We start from the raw sequence: 22,037 nt of genomic DNA on the forward strand, positions 1-22,037 counted from the left end.
CCCGACGCTACTTGATAAATTTCTGGATTTATAATATGACTGGTACGTTTTTCTCGTAAGCATTCGAGGTATGACCTGATGTTCATCTGTATGGACCCTTACGTTAATATTGTACAGAATGTCTCTTGTTTCCCTCGTTTCTTGTATCCCCTGAAGATGAGATTTACGTCCTGAAACCTGGGCTGTTTGTACCATCTTATCCAAATAAAGGATTTCTCAAGTACAAGTAGAGAAGATCTACTCAAATTATGTAAATCGTTCTTATCAAAACTTCGACGTAATCATGAGAACGTTCGAAATGCCACGCACAGCAGAACACCAAACACTAGGCTGTACTAAGAGTGACAGAACTGCTTCCATAATTTCATTCCTTTCTCAAGTATAGTATGGAATTTGTGCCTCACAACAGGAGCTGGCACTCAAAGACGCGCCAGGGAAGCTGCACGCGATCGCCGGGGATGTGAGCGACGAAGCCAGCATCCTGAACGCCTTCAAGTGGGCCAAGGACAACCTGGGCGGCGTCGACATCCTCATCAACAACGCTGGTGTATTTCCGTTTACTAGCCTTACAGGTAAGAGAAACATTTCGCATTAGCTTACCCGACTGTTTTCAAGAACATTTGATATTCGCAAGAAATTTAAAATCAATACAATCTTATTTACTCAGCATCTATATCTATATATGTACACATTCAAACCTGGTAATCAAGGAAGGCCCGATTCGGTAACAGTTGTGGACAGGGACGTGATCAGTTACTATTGTTTCCCTTTTGCAATTACACACATTTATTTAAAAGGGTAATTCCAGACTCAGCAATAAATAAGATATCAGATGTTATTAATGAAAGAATAAACAAGTGTATAATTAATAGTGGCTTTCAGTGAATTACAGTTTACCAAATGATCATAAAATACACACACAGTAAATAATGTTTTATAAATAAGCAAATGTGATCCCTGTTAGAATTTTAAGGCAAGTAACCACAACTGAAGGCCTTAAACTCTAAGAATGGCAATTATTAAAAAAATGTAACAAACATACTGTTAAACAGCAATGCAATAGCAAGTTTAATTTAAAAAGACAGGCAACCGATCACGAAACAGGTGAGACAAAATGCTGGTAAACTTGGTAGCACATCCATTTACATCTGCTGTAACGCCAAGAACGGCAATTATATGAAAAATTTTAAACAAACATAGAGAAAACCAGGAAATCCACCAGCAAAGGTTAATTTAAAAGGACAAGCAACTGATCATCAAACAGGTCAGACAAAATGATGGTAAACTTGGTAGCACAATCATTTATACGTCTTGTAAGGGCAAGAATGGCAATTATATAAAAAATTTAGAAACATGCAATAAAAGAAGAAATACAATAATAAAATACAAGGACCTGCCACAGACGGTGCACCAGGAATCGACCTCTGAGTAGATCAGGCCAAAAACAGTTTCGCAAGCGATGAGGTAGGCAGCCAAGAGTTGCAATCACTTCACGAGATGGTAACACCGACTAGCGGCAGTCTAACGAATGACTACGGATGATCTGCTGAAGCTACCTGTAATACAACGACCGAAGCGGGTGACGTGGTCGGGGCTGTAGTGCGTGGCTGGGTAGAAGAAGGGGGCTGTTTTTAGCAGTCTTCCTCTTTATTGTTGGTTCTTCCCGTACATTTTCCGGTAGCTCAGCCCCACCGCTCGTGTTGTGGTGGAGACGTGCTGATGCACGCAGCCCAGGCAACGCGACGCCGTACTCGGTCAGCGGCTGCGCAGGTGGTGGGAGGTTAGCAGCCCGATTACCGGCACAGCTCGCTGCAGCTCGTGACGACGCCGGGAGTCGCCGGCGCAGCAGCGGGCAACCTCCCCCGCCAGCCGCTCCTCGGCCACAGCGTCACTCATGACGACGACGTAACAGCGACCAAACGCCCAATCGGTGGAACCGATGCCAACTCCTACCGCTGATGCCCTAAAATAGTGTAGACCGCTGCTGAATCCGCCGGTTACGCGGCGCCGTGTTTATTAGAAGGTTCTCGATGAGTTGGCTAATGCTACTGCACCAAACGCGGCTCGCGCCTGCTTAATTCTGCCACTGCTGCGTTCCGGCTGTTGATTGCCGCCGCGCACGTACACACATACCGACGCTCGTTGCAAAACTGTGTCATCTGCATGATGCACTGGCCAGCCTTCGTCCGCTGTCTGCCGTGAGGCTGCGGCATCGCGCACTGAAACACACTAAATCACAATTTCGCACCATATTTCCTAAAAATAACCCCTCGTCCTCAACATACCTAACGTCTGATAACCAATGCAATGCTGGAACACCACGCCAAAGCCGGAGCTGGCAGTCAGCACTACGTCCTCACGATGCTGTGATTAGAGTGTCTGAAAGGAGAAAGGAACCACTAGTAGAGGAAACACTAACCGACCTACAAATCAAGGAAACTGTCAAAACTGCACGCCTTACCGGACAGCAGCGGCAAGGCGAGGAAACGTACACTGCCGTTACATACACTAACCTCCAGGGCAGGTCACTAGGCCGCTAGGGATCACCAGGCAGGAAAATTAGTGCTGGTTGAACTTAACAAATAGCAACACATAGAATGCAGCGATTAGTAGCAAGAAGTCGAGGAAAGCTAATTATATCCGCCTTCCCCAAGCACTCCATTCGGTGCTATTTGTCTCGGCAACACTGCAAACAGCAACATGAACCAAAGTCACAGGACAATCGCGAGACCTCACAAGTGGTGGAGGTTTCACTGCTATGATTAAAACCCACACAACTTAAGGCTTGTTGTATCCTGTTGACGACTAGGTCGACCGAGCGAGGTGGGGCAGTGGTTAGCACACTGAACTCGCATTCGGGATGACGACGGTTCAATCCTGTCTCCAGCCATCCTGATTTAGGTTTTCCGTGATTTCCCTAAATCGTTTCAGGCAAATGCCGGGACGGTTCCTTTGAAAGGGCACGGCCGATTTCCTTCCCTAACCCGAGCCTGCGCTCCGTCTTTAATGACCTCGTTGTCGACGGGACGTTAAACACTAACCACCACCACCACCGACTGGGTCGTGTACCCTCGCGACCACAGCCCTTCCATCCGGCAGTGCATGCATGCCGCCAGCGGTCCCGGCGTGTTCTCGCACAGCCCTCTTCGCTCCTCTGGAGTCCCCAGCAGAACTGCTCACTCACACGACCCAGAATAGCAACAAAGTCCCCCCCCCCCCCAAAGATAGACCCACAGTTACTACATATCGATAAAGCAACTGCTGCCACTAGCGGACAGGCAACACTTGCGAAACCCAGTGGCGCCAGTCAACACAAGAAGAATACAAACAACCGCAACAATGTCAACTAAACCATACAGTCTGGCCTCCAACAGAGGACGGAAATCTACAACAGTACGAATGCGAGCCACAGCATGGCTCATACATACTGTGCAAACCACAGCACGGTGCATAGCGGAGCACATTAGTACGAAATACTGTTTCACTTAGTGTGAATGTAAGTGAAACGTAAAGTTTTCGATTACGCCCATCTAGTGGGGCTGAAATATCTCCCATACAGGAGACTTGAATACTTGAAGTCTCCTGTATCTTGTACTGCAGCCTACGATAAAACTCTGTATGCGTTTTGTAATGAATGAGGTTCCATCGGCTGCTACACTTGTCAACAACAACAAAAAAAGGAATATCTCCTCCAATGAAAGAGGCACTGAGCTTTTGCGAGTTGTCATTTATATGGTGACGGTACTCACGACTCTGGAGAGTACCGCACCACAATCGATAAGCCGCGCTCGAAACACTCGCAGAGCAGCAGGTGTACGAATTATACCAAGGGTCGCCGGCGCCGCAGCTGCCAACCCATGGACATCACTTTATTATTGTTGCCAATCTTTCTGACTGAAGATAATCTACGCCGTTCTCCTGTATTCCCAACAATTTTCTTTGCAATCACTGATCTGTATGAGTAGGGATAGTTTCTTGGTTCCACTGTCTCGATCGAGAGGTGTTCCGTATCGCCTCAAGTCACTGCTTCTCCGGGCTCAAATCCTGTGTGCTAGGGATCAGGGACGAAGCTAGTATACGAGTCTTATGCTGCGGACTCTATGCTTTACAAATCAAGGCGCCATTGTTAACATCAGTGCCAACGGTTTTCCTTCGTTTCCGCTGTATTTCCGCGAGTATGTCGAGTCTGAGGGCTGTGGCGCTGCCGTCGCTTCATACTCGTCCACTCATCCTCTCTTACTGAAGTGTGCTTGGGAGTTTGGCTAGTCGTGACTCAACATGGAAAATAATCGCACCGTACTGCTGCTGTAAAGTATCACTGACAAGGCGGAGTGACGCACCGTTAGGATCAGATGGCCTTTAACGAAGCTTAGTTTTGCGACACTGGTGGGTGTTGAAACGTCCGCTTAGAAAAATTAAGAATGACAGTGCTGGTAAACCTCTTACGTTATTTAATTTTTCAAACAGCTGAGCAAAACTGAACGTACTCAGACATTTCTCTGTTTACTTATTCTGATCAACAGTAACATGACACACATTTTTTTTTTGGCCCAACGCAATCTGACTTTCAATAATCCCTACAAAAGAATGGCCCTGACTAGTTGTTTACCTCACAAAAATCTTCGTTACTCAAACTACTGCAATACAGCGTGCGCCAATACTGCCAGCTAAATAAAAGATTCCGACTGCTGAAGTCACTAACTACTGATAGCAATAGTTAGCAAATATATATATATATATATATATATATATATATATATATATGGTGTTACAAAAAGGTACGACGGCCAAACTTTCAGGAAACATTCGTCACACAAAAAGAAAGAAAATATGTTATGTGGACTTGTGTCCGGAAACGCTTACTTTCCATGTTAGAGCTCATTTTATTACTTCTCTTCAAATCACATTAATCATGGAATGGAAACACACACCAACAGAACGTACCAGCGTGACTTCAAACACTTTGTTACAGGAAATGTTCAAAATGTCCTCCGTTAGCGAGTATACATGCATCCACCCTCCGTCGCATGGAATCCCTGATGCGCTGATGCAGCCCTGGAGAATGGCGTATTGTATCACGGCCGTCCACAATACGAGCACGAAGAGTCTCTACATTTGGTACCGGGGTTGCGTAGGCAAGAGCTTTCAAATGCCCCCGTCAATGAAAGTCAAGAGGGTTGAGGTCAGGAGAGCGTGGAGGCCACGGAATTGGTCCGCCTCTACCAACCCGTCGGTCACCGAATCTGTTGTTGAGCAGCGTACGAACACTTCGACTGTAATGTGCAGGAGCTCCATCGTACATGAAGCACATGTTGTGTCGTACTTGTAAAGGCACATGTTCTAGCAGCACTGGTAGAGTATCCCGTATGAAATCATAGCTACCTCCATTGAGCGTAGGTGGACGAAACTAAAATGAGCTCTGACATGGAAATTAAGCGTTTCCGGACACATTTCCACATAATATCTTTTCTTTATTTGTGTGTGAGGAATGTTTCCTGAAAGTTTGGCCGTATCTTTTTGTAACACTCTGTATATATATATATATATATCAGTTCATGACATCCAGTGTTACAAATTTCCTTTTCCTGACGGACACACGTTCGGATCGTCCGCTCTCAAAACTCCGCCTCTCTCTTCCCACACCCACCACTGCTGGCGGCTGACCAACTGCGCAACGCTACGCGCTGTTCACATCCAACTGCCCAACACTAGAATAGCGAATATTCGAACAATGCCAACCAGCCAGAGATTGCACGCAGCACAGTCAGTGATTTTCATACAGAGCGTTACGTGGCGTTACCAACATAAAAAACTAAACAGCCTACTTACAGTGTAAGACGAAAATTACTAGACGCAGAACACATAACCGCAAATGTTTTGCGTTTGGGGAAGAAGGGTTGGAACAATTTTTTTGCTATAGTCCACTAGACGGAAAAGATAAAAATTTCGGTAAAGAAAAATGGTTGTATTCTTGTTTATTCCATTCAACCATGAGAAACAAATGTGCTCGATCAAACGAAAATTTCACACTAACAACGTCACTGTTCTATCGCTGCGACCAGAAAACGCGCTTTGGTCATTATAACTTGCGTTCACGGGCTAACAGCAACGACTTAGCTTATCACTCATTTCTATAGTTTTTTTAGAGACTGCTATTAATTTATTTTGATAATAAACCGCGATTTGAAGATTGCTCTTCATCCTCATTCAAGTTTTCTCGTACTGTCGTTACAGATTCGATAACGGCTCGAAAACGTACGTACGTCAGAGTAATTGCTAGAGATTCCAGGAATAGATATTGAATACGTGTTACAGTCGATAGGCGTTGCGCTGGCACTTGCCATCGACACCACAAAGATGCTCCTTGCTATCGCAGAATCGCAGGCGTGAGACGGAGCTACCGAGAAACGCGCAGATTTCTCCTCGCCGCCGTCGGCGGTCTCTCTTCAAATAGACCGACCGACACACGGATAGTGCAACAAGAAACGGTTTTCATTAAACGTGCTTATAGTTCTATTAGCAATGACAGTCTATTTCATAGCAAGTGTCAGAGTGATTCTATCAGTGTACATAAATGTAGCTACACGCTGACCCACAGTCACATCAAAGAAGAAGTTGTATAACAAAAGGTAAGTGTTCATTTTGGCTGTAATACAAGTGTCTGACACAGCTGTCAGATCGGTTACTGCTGCTACAATGGCAGGTTATCAAGCTTTAAGTGGGTTTGAACGGGGTGTTACAGTCGGCGCACGAACGATAGGTCACAGCTTCTCCGAGGTAGCGATGGACTGAGGATTTTCCAGTACGACCATTTCACGAGTGTACCGTGAATATCAGGAATCCGGTAAAACATCAAATCTCCGACATCGCTGTGGCTGGAAAAAGATGCTGCAAGAACGGGACCAACGAAGACTTAAGAGAACGTGACAGAAGTCCAACACTTCCGCAAATTGCTGCAGATTTCAGTGCTGGGCCATCAACAAGTGTCAGTGAACGAACCACTCAACCCAACATCATCGATATGGGCTTCCGGAGCTGAAGGTTCACTAGTGTACCCTTGATGACTACAGGACACAAAGGTTTACGCCTCACCTCGGCACGTCAACAGCGTCATTGAACTGTTGATGACTGGAAGACGTTGCCTGGTCGGAAGAGTCTCGTTTCAAGTTTCATATCGAACGGATGGACGAGTACGGGTATGGAGACAATCTCATGAATCCACGGACCCTGCATGTCAGCAGGGGACAGTTCAAGCTTGTGGAGGCTCTGTAATGGTGTGGAGCGTCTGCAGTTGGAGCGATATGGGGCCCCTGATACGTCTAGATACGACCCAGACAGGTGGCACGTACGTACGAATCTTATCTGATCAGCTGCATCCACTCACGTCCATTGTGCATTCTGACGGACTTCGGCAATTCCAGCAGGACAATGCGACACCCCACACGTCCAGAATTGCTACAGACTAGCTCCAGGAACACTTTTCTGAGTTTAAACACTCTGCTGGTCACCAAACTCCCCAGACACGAACATTATCGAGCATATTTTAGATGCCTTGCAACGTGCTATTCAGAATAGATCTGCAGCCCCTCGTACTCTACGGATTTATGGACAGCCATGCACGATTCTTGGTGTCAATTCTCTCCAGCACTGCTTGAGACTTTAGTCGGTTCCATGTCAAGTCGTGCTGCGGCACTTCTGCATGCTCGCGTGGCCCTAAGAGATATTACGCAAGTGTAACAATTTATATGTATACAAGGTGTTACAGAAAGGTACGACCAAACTTTCAGCAAACATTCATCACACATAAATAAAGAAAAGATGTTATGTGGACATGTGTCCGGAAACGCTTAATTTCCATGTGAGAGCTCCTTTTAGTTTCGTCAGTATGTACTGCACTTCCTCGATTCACCACCAGTTGACCCAATTGAAGAAATGTAATGTTGACATCGGTGCTTGTGTTGACATGCGACTCATTGCTCTACAGTACTAGCATCAAGCATCAACAGGTAAGTGTTCATCACGAACGTGGTTTTGCAGTCAGTGCAATGTTTAGAAATGCGGAGTTGGCAGATGCCCTTTTGATGTTTGGATTAGCAGGGGCCAATAGCCGTGGCGCGGTACGTTTATATCGAGACAGATTTCCTCAACGAAGGTGTCCTGACAGGAAGACGTTCGAAACAATTGATCGGCGTCTTAGGGAGCACGGAACATTCCAGCCTATGACTCGTAACTGGGAAAGACCTAGAACGACGTGGACACCTGCAATGGACGATGAAATTCTTCGTGCAGTTGACGCTAATCCTAATGTCAGCGTCAGAGAAGTTGCTTCTGTACAACGTAACGTTGACCACATCACTGTATGGAGAGTGCTACGGGAGAACCAGTTGTTTCCGTACCATGTACAGCGTGTGCAGGCACTATCAGCAGCTGATTGGCCTCCACGGGTACACTTCTGCAAATGGTTCATCCAACAATGTGTCAATCCTCATTTCAGTGCAAATGTTCTCTTCACGGTTGAGGCTTCATTCAGTCGTGATCAAATTGTAAATTTTCACAAATGTGCAATTGTGCAATCACATCATCAACACAGATTTTCTGTGAACGTTTGGGCAGGCATTGTTGGTGATGTCTTGATTGGGCCCCATGTTCTTCCACCTACGCTCAATGGAGCACGTTATCATGATTTCATACGGGATACTCTACCTGTGCTTCTAGTACATATGCCTTTACAAGTACGACACAACATGTGGTTCATGCACGATGGAGCTGCTGGACATTTCAGTTGCAGTGTTCGTACGCTTCTCAACAACAGATCCGGTGACCAATGGATTGGTAGAGGCGGACCAATTCCATGGCCTCCACGCTCTCCTGACCTCAACTTGACTTTCATTGACGGGGGCATTTGAAAGCTCTTGCCTACGCAACCCCTGTACCAAATGTAGAGACTCTTCGTGCTCATATTGTGGACGGCTGTGATACAATACGCCATTCTCCAGGGCTGCATCAGCGCATCAGGGATTCCATGCGACGGAGGGTGGATGCATGTATGCTGGCTAACGAAGGACATTTTGAACATTGCCTGTAACAAACTGTTTGAAGTCACGCTGGTACGTTCTGTTGGTGTGTGTTTCCATTCCATGATTAATGTGATTTGAAGAGAAGTAATAAAATGAGCTCTAACATGGAAAGTAAGCGTTTCCGGACACATGTCCACATAACATATTTTCTTTCTTTGTATGTGAGGAATGTCAGTCTAGAAGAATTATATGAGGCAAGTTTGTTTATATTACTCATATTCATATACACATCCGTTAAGAAATGACATAAAAAACCTTGATACGGGTATTTTTAAGCTGTTGTGGCCGTTTGAATTCTATGGTGCCCTATGTTTACGCTACTGTTTATGGAAACATGATCGAAGTCGTGCTTGAACATCAGACCTTACCAACCTGTACGCATTTATTGTACCAACAGAATATTAAATCTCTGATCCACATTCAGAGTGGTTCCACTGTATTTCAGTGAACTCGTCCAAATTGGAAAAAAATAGGTGTGTAAGTATCAATTGCCTCGACGAGACAAGTATTTGTCGAGAGTGGCACACACATCACGTATTGTTTGCCTCAACGACATTACGTTCCATGAACATTACTATGGACGACCTTTCGATTGGTCGCAGCAATATCACATAAAAAAATTTCAATGCAATTTTACTCTGCATATTCTTCCCACACCTATGTTAGAGTCACACCCCTAACTGCACTCACCGACGCTTCAACAAATAAATGTTAATACTGAAAGGTATCTCTCGGTGAAAGATTTGGTTGGGGATCGGTGCTCGGGATGATGGTGTCCGTAAAAATGAGGTATCCATTAACATGAAAGGTGCCAAGACGGTATCTGGATGTACCCGAAATAAAAACGCTAGATCTTTAGATGAACTGAGTTACCGGATCTGCACATTTATGATAGTTGAATAGATATTAAATAAATAACTTGGCCATATTTATCTGTTTCGCAACGGATAGCAGTAGGACACAAAATGAAAGTTTGCGAGTGAATACGTAAGCTTGTGTTGTGGTAAAAATATCACGTTTATTCAAGAACAGGTGAACAGACTAATAAACTAAACAACTAATAAATGCCAGCAGTTGTGGACGAGCGGTTCTAGGCGCTTGAGTCAGGAACCGCGCTGCTGCTACGGTCGCAGTTTCGAATCCTGCCACGGGCGTGGATGTGTGTGATGCCCTTATGTTAGTTAGGTTTACGTTGTTCTAAGTCTAGAGGACCGATGACCTCAGATGTATTTGGAGCCATTTGAACATTTGAACAACTAGTAAATGGTTGGCGTTACTCATAACGCTCTTGGCTGAGTTACAAAAGCACATTTGCAATTGCGTCTTGGAGACAGCACGATTTATCATTAATTATAAATTACGGAAGGGTCAGAAGAATCTTTTAATGGCAACATTCACGCACATATACGCATATAACAAATATTCGGGACAAAAGAAGAATAAAGAAGAAATTTCACCATTATGCACGTGGTTGGCAAACGGTCGTTCACTTGGCTTGAGTTCACGGAGCAAGTGAACAAGAATTCATCAATAAGAATAAATAGTTGCACCAAAGAAGAAATTCTGAAACTATTTCGGAAGTCTTACCTCGAGAATCAGTAAATATGACGTGAAACGATTCTCAAAATCCGCGAACACGTCGCCGTCACAAACAAAAATTCTGCATAAAATGAATGGTAAAATTCAAAATAGCTGACTAAATTAGACAGGAGTCAGGATCTGCGAACTTAAGGGTCTTAGATCCGTACTTAACACGTTCTGAGAAAAATAAAGACATGTGGAAACTAGATTCCGAACTGAAATTAGCGACGTTTCAGAAATATATTCAATTACACTATAATCGTGAGATCGCTCACACTGAAATGGGAAGATACATCACAAGCGCACATGTCAGAAAAGAGGTAGAGCAGAACAAAAGCTTGCAACTGGTTATAACGTTCCGAAATTAACCGGAAGAATTCCGTATAGCGCTCAACGAGCATTGAGCGATGAGAGCAGGACCTTAATTTTGACCGGAGCCAAAAATCTACAAAAATAAGATAATGAATTAACTATGAATAGGCGCACTCTCATTTAGTCGGTATCGCCCGTCTCGCGTCTCCCGGAACACCACTTAGCGAACTCTTTTGGACACCACCGACCCTGTTCCTCTGGAAGTGGCACCACACAATAGGGAGCTTTCTGGACAAACTGTGCAAGAGCTTCGTCCAAGGTGAACAGAAACATCTTTGTTACTTGGTATGTACCTTATAGGGTTGGCTATTCTGCACAGTAGTAGACAACTTTTACTCCTACACATCAAGATATAGAAATTTACCTCGTACACGCTCATTCATGCTTCTCATACATCAGGTGAGAGGAGGAAAGGATGTATGTACTGACTTACTGGACACAGAATATGCGTGTGGGGCTCCGATAATGACCAAGCCTCTTAGTAAAATGTGACGTGAAATTAACGTGATACAACTTGCGGCCTCTATAGACACACTGAGCTGCTCAGACTCTTTTGCGTGGTTTACAGTTTGCGCCCAGAACTGAGGTGTTAGAATGATGAGGAGATTCCTGTAGAAAGTCTTCAATACCGTTATCTTAGAGATTAACGTGGTCGTAAAAATGTGTAGGTCATCGTTCAATGAACCACTGGTCACTATACATTTACATGAAAATAGGTTACGAATAATTAGGATTTTTTTTATTACAAACGGTGTTTCAAGGTGCACTTTACAACTTTAAATATCATATAAATTTATTGAAAGAAAAGATAGAGCTGGATTTAGTGTTATTTTGTAGGGAAACACATTAAGTTTTTTATCTTAAACTAAAGATGTTGTCTGTGGCTTCCGTTGATAATCCTGCACACATCCCATCGAAAGTCAGTTTCTTCTCAAACTCGCTGTAGCATTGCAGGTGTAACTTCTCAGTAGCGGCGTAAATTCCTGCTCTGAGTTCAGGTAGAGAACAGGAGGCACAGACACGATATCCTTGACGAATCCCCGTAGAAAAAATCGAGTTGTATCAGGTGTGGTGAACGTGGGGGCCAAGCAATTGTCGCTTCACGGCCAATCCATTGACCTGGAAAGCAGTCACTGGAAAAGTCCCGGACGTCAGCCAGATAGTGGGATGGTGCACGCACCATCTTGCACGAAGTAAAAACCTCGTTATTGGTCATCCTCATTGGATATCACCTGTCTCCAAGAAAGTCGCTTCACCGGGCAAGCTCCACGGGCTCGCAGCTAATGTCGCTTTATGAGCAGCCTCCAGCCCTGTGCCCAAGCAGAGGCCAGCCAGGCAAGGAGCTGTACCAACGGGCAGCCGGCGCTTTCTCATGTTCTGAAGTATGTCTTCAGCAGATAACAATCTTACAATTTCCCAAAGAAACAGGGTTTGCAGAAAAATAAGAGCCTAGCCTCGGTTGCATCTTTTTCACTTTCAGAGGACCTATGATGCGCAGGTAGTTACTAGCATCAAAATGTGTCACGGGTAAAAATGTTTGTCACGTTACAAATACGCAGAGAAACTGTAGCTTTTTTGAGAAAGACGGTGAATCGGAAGGTCGTCAGCATTTTAACACAATGTGGTTTCTCGGCGGGATTTTTGTGTAAGAGGGATGTGCGTCATTGTCCGGCGAGTATTATTATTCAGAGAATGGCACGTATGTGCTGTTTACCAAGACTAAAAGACAGGGCTGAACAGTTCAGCCGGAACATAGAGAGCTACGGGACAGAGGCGCGTACGGACTGAGGAGTCCATTCAGAGACCAGGAGACCCAGATCCGGTGCATTTCTTAATAACCTATCAGGGTCCAGAGTTTACGTTAGCTGAATCACGACCCTCGTCCTGTACCAGGACAGCAGCTTTCTGTACGTCTCACGCTGAATATTTACGTCGAGCATCATTAGCTGCACCGGCATCGTAGCACAACCCTTGGTCCGCACTCACTCAGATCACAGTGGTTGTCTGTCCCCATCCAGCATTGCTTTATAGATGCATGTGTTCCTCAGTCTGTCGGGCCAGCAGTCACTGGAACGAAAACTCGTTAGTAATTTTAGAATGTCAGTGGCGTCAGAAGGGCACTTTCTCATTTATTCTCAGGTAACGCAGAAAATCAGCCGGTTTACTTGGTATAATTCACCTAGGGCACATTTTGTAATATCAACTGAAGTTCTTTCATAGTCAGATGGTGTTCATTGTTTTTAGTTAATTAAATTAATGTATTCATTTAAAGCTTGTTCACTGTTGACACCTTTCACTAATATGAAATTTAATACCACGCAGTTCTCCACTTTTGAATCCACAGCTAGGCCCATAAATTTTTCACATTAGCCATTCCGTTGTGCTTAATAATTCCAACTTGGACCTTAAAGATGTGTCCAGCTCTAGATTAACTTCCGGCGTCATGGTGAGTATTTTAAACAATCACAGGGTTATGCAGACCTTCAGCTGGAACCATGTGACTGTTTACCACATTAGCCATTTAGTAACACGGGTTGCATAAATGTTTACGCAACTGCAGTAGTATTTGTCTTTATTCTTGTATAACCAGCTGGCAAGACGGAGGACTGGAAGCACATCCTGGACGTGAACGTGTTGGGTCTGAGCATCTGCACCAGGGAGGCCGTGCAGGACATGCTCAAGAGAGGTGTCGACGATGGCTTCATCATCCACATCAACAGGTGGGGTTGTGTGTTGTGCGTACTGTAAGACCTTCGATACACACACCATCAGATTATTTGACTTGTCGCTCTAACGAAGTAGGCAAGTGTCAGCAATATGTCTCGTTGTCTTATTGTGGCTTGTTTATCTTCTGCTGTTGGGTCAGACGATAGAAAAGCCACTTGTACGCTTAGAGTAGCAGATTGACGGTGACGAATTTTAAACAGAACTTGATTAATTTTCACACACATTTATTAAAATAATAAAAAGCATAAACCTTACTTAACTTGATTCTGGATGCTATTTACAATTGACAGTCTGAAGTTCCTTTGGTCTTGGTACGTTAATCTTATTCTCACATATCTCTGATACTTGACAAAGTGTCTATACATTTCTCTTCATGGCTATGTACAGGAATATGATAATGTTCTTAGGTGCAGACTGAACTTGTCTATAGACTGGTACAGACTAATGCAGATGGGTACAGACTGGTGCAGACAAATGCAGACTGACCAATCGCAGCTCTGTACACTCGTTATAATACCTCGCTCGTTCAGGTATCACTGCGCAAGTGTGATCCGCAAGGAGAAAAGGTTATACATTAGCAGCAATCTCATTGGCTGCGTTACATATTAATATGCGGATCGGCAGAAGCAGGATTTGGTCCGTCTCTAAGGCAGCGCCATCTCGTAGTGCGGAGATGGACGAGCGCTGCGTCTGCGCTGTTGTGCTTAGCAGGGCGCGCTCTAGTGGGAAAGTTAGGTATGCACTGACTACGAGGAACTATGTACACAACACAACTCCAACCGAGATCAGATGCATAAATATTGTTCATATATTGTACCTCAGTCAAGTTTTCATGTGGTTTACTATATATTTCAAGGACCTTCAGAGACAATATGTAGCCGCTAGAGAGACGGATAGCACTGCAGCTATAAGTTCCGACGTAGTAGGTGTGTAGAAGTGTCATGGTCACTTTTGCGTGGCTCGTTACTTGACACGACAACAACTAATTACTTCCAATGAAGGTCACGGAAGTAATGATAGAAAGCCCAATTTCTACCCTAATTTGATACAGCAAGAAAAGCACTAACGACTTACACGAAAATTACAACACAACATACTTTGTTCTCATAATACCACTGTCTCCGAATTGCTCCTTTCCAATACACAGAACCAGCAGTAAGTGATTCTGATGCTCCAAAAACATCCATCGGAAAGTGGGGCAAATATTGAGTGTCACGTTCACGTAATTTCTCGCTGACAGTGGAGCTATTAACATTACCCAGAATGGACTAAGTGTAATTCACCATCACCATTGATTGATGTGCTGGGTCCAGATTGAGGAATGTAAAAAGTACTATCAGGGAGGAGTAAGAAGGAACAAGAATAAATATTTGAAATATGAGTGATTAACTAGCACTTTACGAAATAGGTAGCAAAATATAAGCAGTGTGTTTCACTGGTGTATTATTAATTATGATTAACCTTCCAAGACGGGCCTCACGTACTTATATGTTACTCACCATACGATGCTGGATCCTGTTTCAAATGTTGAAACCTAGTATCTAATTTTCAGTGTCGCCGGACACACATCACCGACTATAGATGATATGGCGATGTACTTCGCCAGCAAGCACGCCGTCAAAGTACTGCTCGAAGGGCTGAGGAAAGACCTGGTCGCCAAGGGCAGCAAGATACGAGTAGGGGTAAGTTATCCACTGTATGTGGCACATGTCTAACGAAGGAACACGCGCTCGCTGTCTGCTTTCAAACGAAGTATACTTGCATATCATTATTGTTACGAGACTATCTGTTATTTGTTTTTCGCAAGTTATCTTAGTACTTGTATTTCAGCTATCCTTAGTACTGTAGCATATGCTGGTTCTCATTAATCAAGAAAATACTGCAGATACAGCAGTTACAAGTTTACAGGTCGAAAAGAATGCACTTAGACAAAGTATAAGACCCATTACATGTGATTAATAAAACAAGAAAAATGGAATTCCGGATGAAGAATCAATGTTTGAACATCTTTGCCACACTGTAATTAAGTTAGTGTATTAGAGTTAAAATAACACGAGACGGATTATGCTAGCAATTGAGCCGTGCGAACCAACGACATATGGTGTTACTTATGATTTATGTGTGTGTGATGTGATGTGAATACAAATCGTCTTAAAAATCTGTTGTCTGTGAGGCTTAGGGATTGAACAGGAACTAGGCGAACAATAACACATGTACAGTGATCATTACAACCATATAGTATGAAATCTTGGGGACTGAGATTCCAGTATAATGTGTGAATTGGTTGGTACATTCTTCCAGAAACCGGACTGCAGCTGTAAGAGTCGAAGGACATGAAAGGGAAGCAGTATTTGAAAAGGGAATGAAACATGTCGCAGGCCTACACCGGTGTTATTCAGTCTGTTAGTTGAGTGGGCAGTAAAGGAAACTAAGGAAAATTTGGAACGGGAATTAAAGTTCAGGGAAAGTAAATAAAAACTTTGAAACTTGCTGGTGGTATTTTAAATCGCTCAGAGACTGCAATGGATTTGGACGTACAGTTGAACGGGATGTTTTGAAACGACAAAAATCGTCAACAATGGTAGTGGGATGTAGTCGAATTACATCTGGCAATGCTAAGTGAATTAGATTAACAACTGACACTGAAAACAGCACGTAAGTATTGATATTTGGCAGTAAAGTAACTGATGATGGGTGAAGCAAATTTGATGCAAAAAGTGTGGCAATGGCGAGAAAAGTATTTCTCAAATGGAGAAATTTGCTTAAGTCTGATATAAATTTCAGCGTTAGGAAATATTTTCTTAAAGTATTTGTAAAGTGAAATGTAGACGATAAGCAGTTCAGACAAGATCAGAACAGAAGCCTTTGAAATGCATTGTTTCAGGAGCATGCTGATGAATAGATGGATGGGTCGAATAATTAATAAGGATGCATTGAAGCAAACTGGCGTACAAATAAATTTATGGCACAATGTGACTAAAGGAAGGATTCTAGGACTCGGTTGATGGGACAAATCCCGAGGCATCAAGGAAGCGCCACGTTGGTAATGGGCCGAAACAGGAAGAAGGGTCAAATAGATATCGGTTTCGCTATTTATGTAGAGATGATTAATCTTCCACAGAATAGAGTTGCTTAGAAAACTGTATCACACCAGTCTTTGTCCTCAATACAACAACAACATGCTTCCACGAGACTGCTCTGGATGATCTACCCTATATAACGTCTGACCTGCAGAATGAAATTGTTACTATTTGAAAAACATGTGTAACATCAAGGGTGCTTTGCCTACAGACTAGTCGGAAGGCGTTAACTTCAGCACTTTTTGACAAATGATAGCAGATTACACCTCAATTGAAAAACGTCTCAGGATACTCTGTAACCAAAACTGGGATTCACCCTTGAAGAGACAGGGACTTAGCGTGGGACGTACTATATAAGATGTGATCATTAGTGCCATTATAAATTCAGATTTGGTATGAATAAGGAGGAGATTCTCATCAAAGGAGCAATTCCTGCATTCGATCACGCGATTGTAGGGAAACCAGAGAAAGCCAAATCTGTGTGGCCGCTTAGGGATTTTCACCGCCACGCACCGAGTGCCACCTCGCTTGCCGCGTCGACAATGGCCCGATACTGACCTGCACTCCACACAGCATATACTAGGGCTTCCCCTGCACATTTTTCTGACGCTCTGCAATCATCTAGTATACCTTTCATCGCTGTGCACAGTACTGGTTGATAATTTCATTCCAACTGCTCCATAAGTGAACAGTCTCGCTTCGTTCCTGCGGTTATAAATTTTTGCCACAACCCATTAAGTTAAAACATCTATTCACTTTTCCGACTCTACCAATTATTTGTGTCGTTTCTGTCAATGGTTCAACAGTGTAGATCATTCGGAAAACTACGCAGATGTGTATGCCTTTTGACCAGGTGTTTATTACATGAGTCTTTTCTAACTTTCAGAACACCGAGTACCATACTTCATTCAGACATACGATTGTCGCTGATCTTCAGTTCGAAGACTGGTTTGATGCAGCTCTCCACATACTCCATTTGCTGCAAGCCTTTACATCTATACATACCTACTGTAACATACATCTATTTGAAACTACTGTATTCACCTTTGGTCTTCCTGTACTTTTTTTACCGTCTCCTCCCCTTCCTTTCCCCCGCCCACACCATATTTCCCTCTGTTACCAACCAGACGATTAATTCGTTCCTCAGTATGTGTCCCGTCAACTGATGCCATCTTTTAGTCAAGTTATTCAATAAATTTATTTTTTCTCCTGTTCAGTTAAGTATCTGACAATTAGTTTTTCCGATCTACCCATCTAATCTTTAGCGTTCCTCTGTAGCACCGCATTTCAAACGTTTCTCTTCACTTCCCGTCTCAGCTGCTTATCGTCCACGTTACACTTGCTTTCAACGCTACATTCCAGATAAATACCTTCACAAAAGACTTCCTAACACTTAAATTCTCATTAGATCTTTTCAGGAATTCTTCCGTGTTTTAGCTTATTTACATTTCATATTCTCTCTATTTTGGCCATCGTCAAATATTGCTGCATGATTAATAGAATCCATCTATTATTTTAGTGTCTCATTTTCTAATCTAATTCTTTCAGCGCCATTTGATTGAATTCTGTTGCATTCCATTAATGTATTTTTGCTTTTGTTGATATTCATCTTATAACCTCTTTCCAAGACGCTGCCCATTCTAATCAACTGCTCTTCCAAGTGCTCTTCTGAATTACAATATCATTAGCAAACCTCAAGGTTTTATTTCGACTCCCAAAAGTTTAATTCACTTTTCAAATGTCTCCTTGATTGCCTTGACAGTATGTCCAGTTTATAGGTTTAACAATATCGGAATAGGTTACAAGTCTGTCTCATTCCCTTCTTATCCCCTGCTTTCCTTTCCCATAACTGCAGTCTAGTTTCTGCACAAGTTGTAAATAAATATTCGGTGCATTTATTTTATCGTTTTTATCTTCATTATTTTAAAGAGCATATTCCAATTGACATTGTCGAAAGTTTCCTGTGAATCCAGACATACTACAAGCATAGGTTTGCCTTATCTATCATCTAAGATGTATCATAGGGTACTATTGTTTCGCGCGTTTCTCCGTTTCTGCGGAACCCAAAGTGATTTTCCCAGAGGTCGGCATCTACTAGTTTTTCCACTCTCTGTAAATAATTCATGTCAGTGTTTTGCAACCATGGCTTATTGAAGCCTGAGGGTATTTCGACTGCCTCCTATAACTTTCAAATCAGGGGGAGCAGTTCTGTCATGGTTGGATCTCCCACGGATCTCAACAGTTTTGAAGTAATGTCGTCTACTCCAGCAGTCTTGTTTCGACTTATGTCTTTCAGTGCTCTGCCATATTCTTCTGGCAATGTCATGATCCCCAGCTCATCTTAATCTACTTTCTGTTCCCTTTCGATTATATTATCCTCAAGTTCATTTACGTTCTATAGCCATCTATGCATTTATTTCGCTTTTCAGCTTTCCCTTCTTAGCTTAGAGCTGTTTTTCTGTCTGATCTCTTGATAGTCATACAGCTCCTCCTTATTTGTGCAATGATCTCCTTATTATTCCTGTAGGTGACATTTATCATTTCGCTAGTAACGCATGATTCCATATCATTGAATTTCTCGTCTAGCCATCCCTGCTTTGTCGTTTTCACTTCCTGTCAGACTGAATTTTTGGGTATCTGTATTCCCTTTTTTCTGTTCCATCTGCTAAATTTTTGAATTTTCTCCTTTCGTCCTTTACATTCATTATCTCATTCTTTGCCGTATAATTTATACTGCGCTCCGTGTTTTTGCCTATTTAATTTTCGGCTGCCTTCACTATTTATTCCGTGAAGAGTACACATTCGTCTACTGTTGTGTTTCTTACCCCTCTATCCCTCTATAGCTCTCAACAGCCTCACATTCGTCAATTTATCCAAGTCTCGTCTCCTTAATTTCCTATCTGTCTGTATTTTTTTTTTAGTTTATACCCAAAATTCTTAGCTAATAACTTATGGTCAGAATCCACATCTGCCCCTGGAAGCATTTTGCACTTTAAAATTTGATTTCGGAACCTGTTCCTTACCATTACGCAATATATCTGAAACCTTCCTGTGTTTCCAAGTCTTACATGTACACGATCTTCTCTCATAAAGCAAGTATTAGCGATGATTAAATTATACTCTGTGCAAAACCCTAACAGGCAGCTTCCTCTTTCATTCCTATGCTCCATATTCTCCTACCATTTTTCCTTTCCCAATTCCTGCTACGGATTTCCAGTGCGCCATCATAATTAAATTTATGTCTGCATTAACTATCTCAGTAATTTTTTTCAACTTATCATACATTCTCTCCATCTCTTCGTCACCTGCGGAGCTAATTGGCATATAAAATTGTACTATTGTGGAGGGTTTGGCTTAGTGTCTACCTAAGCTAGTATAATGCGCTCACTATCTGCTCATAGTAGCGTAACGGTATTTCTATTTTCTTGTTCATTATTAGACCAACTTCTGAATTACCCTATTTGATTTTGCATTTGTAGCCTCTTAGCACAGCTGACTGGAAGTCCTTATCTTCCTGCAACTGCAGTAGACTAGTTCGCACTATATTTAATCTCAACCTGTGCATTTCCACTTTTTTAATTCTCTAACCTACCTACCCAATTAAGGGGTCTAACGTTGGAAGCTCCGACTTGTAGATTTATTTTTTCTGGTGACGACTTCCTTCCACCGGACAAGCGAGTGTCGGACGATTTTACCGCCAGGATGCGATCAATAGTTAACCACACAGAAAACGAATATCCCCTCATTCAAAATAACAGCTGTAGTTTCCGTTTACTTTCAACGGTACACAGAACAGCATAGCAAGGCCACGTTAGCTGATATTACAACGCCGTATAAGTCAACCATGCAGACTGTTGCCCCTGCACCTAAACTACTAAAAAGTCTGCTGCCACTCTTTAGTAAGCACTGATTTGTCTGCCCTCTCGACAGAACCCCCCCCCCCCCCCCCTCTCTGTGGTTGCATCTACATTATGGTAGCCGCGCGGTCTTGGGCGTCTTGTAACGGTCCGCGCGTCTCCATCCGTGTGAGGTTTGAGTCCACCTTCGGCCATGGGTGTGTTTGTTGTCTTTAGCGTAAATTAGTTTATGTTAGATTAAGTAGTGTGTAAGCTTAGGGACCGATGACCTCATGAGTTTGGTCCCGTAAGGTCTTACCAGACATTTCCAAAACTACTGCTATCTGTGTAGTAGCAGTACGCAAGCCACTCCACCTTTGGGGGATGGTTCATGCGGAGGTAAAACATTATCTATTAATGACACAAACAGATTGTAGAGGTGAAATGTGCGTTTGTCGTCAATGGCCGGAGACACTTTGCGGGGCAGGTGCGGCCGCCTTGGTGGAGGTCTTATTACATTCGATGCCGCACTGGGCGACCTGCATGCCGGATGGGGATGAAATGAAGATAGCACAACACCCAGTGCCTGAGCGGAGAAAATCCCCGACCCAGCCGGGAATCGAACCCGGGCCCGTAGGACGGCAATCCGTCACGCTGACCACTCAGTTATCGGGGCGGACATTGTAAAGGTGCAGGCCTACTTATGATGTTTTGTGTAGGACTGAGGTGATAACTGCATAATTCGCGTCGTTGTCAATATCTTTACTCTTTAGCGAATTAATATTTTTTAGATTTTCTTCGGAAACTGAAGATCCACAAGCATGTACGAGGGTCGTTCAGTAAGTAACGCAACACTTATTTTTGGCAAATTTCGGTTCAAAAAAAAATGCAGCATTAGTTGTGGGGCGTGGTGGAATATTCCGCTTCAGCGCCTATAGCTTCAATAAGTTCCGATTGATGGGGGCGTTTTACGAAGCTTTCAAAGTGGTGCCTGCAACGGAAATGTGTTCCACGAGAGACCTGTCGCTGAGTCTTAGCGGAAAATCTGAGCATTGCAGATATTCATAGCTGCTTGCAGAATGTCTACGGAGACGTGACAGTGAACAAAAGCACGCTGAGTTGTTGGGCTAGCGTATGTCATCATCGCAAAGTGGTGCCTGCAACGGAAATGTGTTCCACGAGAGAGCTGTCGCTGAGTCTTGGCGGAAAATCTGAGCATTGCAGATATTCATAGCTGCTTGCAGAATGTCTACGGAGACGTGACACTAAACAAAAGCACGCTGAGTTGTTGGGCTAGCGTATATCATCATCGCAACAAGGTCGCGCAAACTTGTCCGAACTGTGCGTGCCCGCTCGTCATACAT

The 22,037-nt window shown here is 43.4% G+C and overlaps 1 protein-coding gene across 3 annotated transcripts in view; it reads left to right on the forward strand.

Annotated features, from left to right (window-relative positions):
• The window catches only part of LOC126336364 (dehydrogenase/reductase SDR family member 11-like), a 477,124-nt gene that overhangs the window by 156,547 nt on the left and 298,540 nt on the right, over nucleotides 1-22,037 (forward strand). The window contains exons 2-4 of one of the 3 annotated variants that reach the window (XM_049999968.1): nucleotides 410-572; nucleotides 13,621-13,750; nucleotides 15,310-15,439. The exons of the other annotated variants lie outside the window; for them this stretch is intronic. Coding sequence (XP_049855925.1) covers nucleotides 410-572; nucleotides 13,621-13,750; nucleotides 15,310-15,439 — 423 coding nt within the window. The remainder of the gene's footprint in view (nucleotides 1-409; nucleotides 573-13,620; nucleotides 13,751-15,309; nucleotides 15,440-22,037) is intronic. 3 annotated transcript variants of the gene reach the window in all.

This window comes from Schistocerca gregaria, chromosome 2, assembly GCF_023897955.1.
Source record: "Schistocerca gregaria isolate iqSchGreg1 chromosome 2, iqSchGreg1.2, whole genome shotgun sequence".
NCBI lineage: Eukaryota > Metazoa > Arthropoda > Insecta > Orthoptera > Acrididae > Schistocerca > Schistocerca gregaria.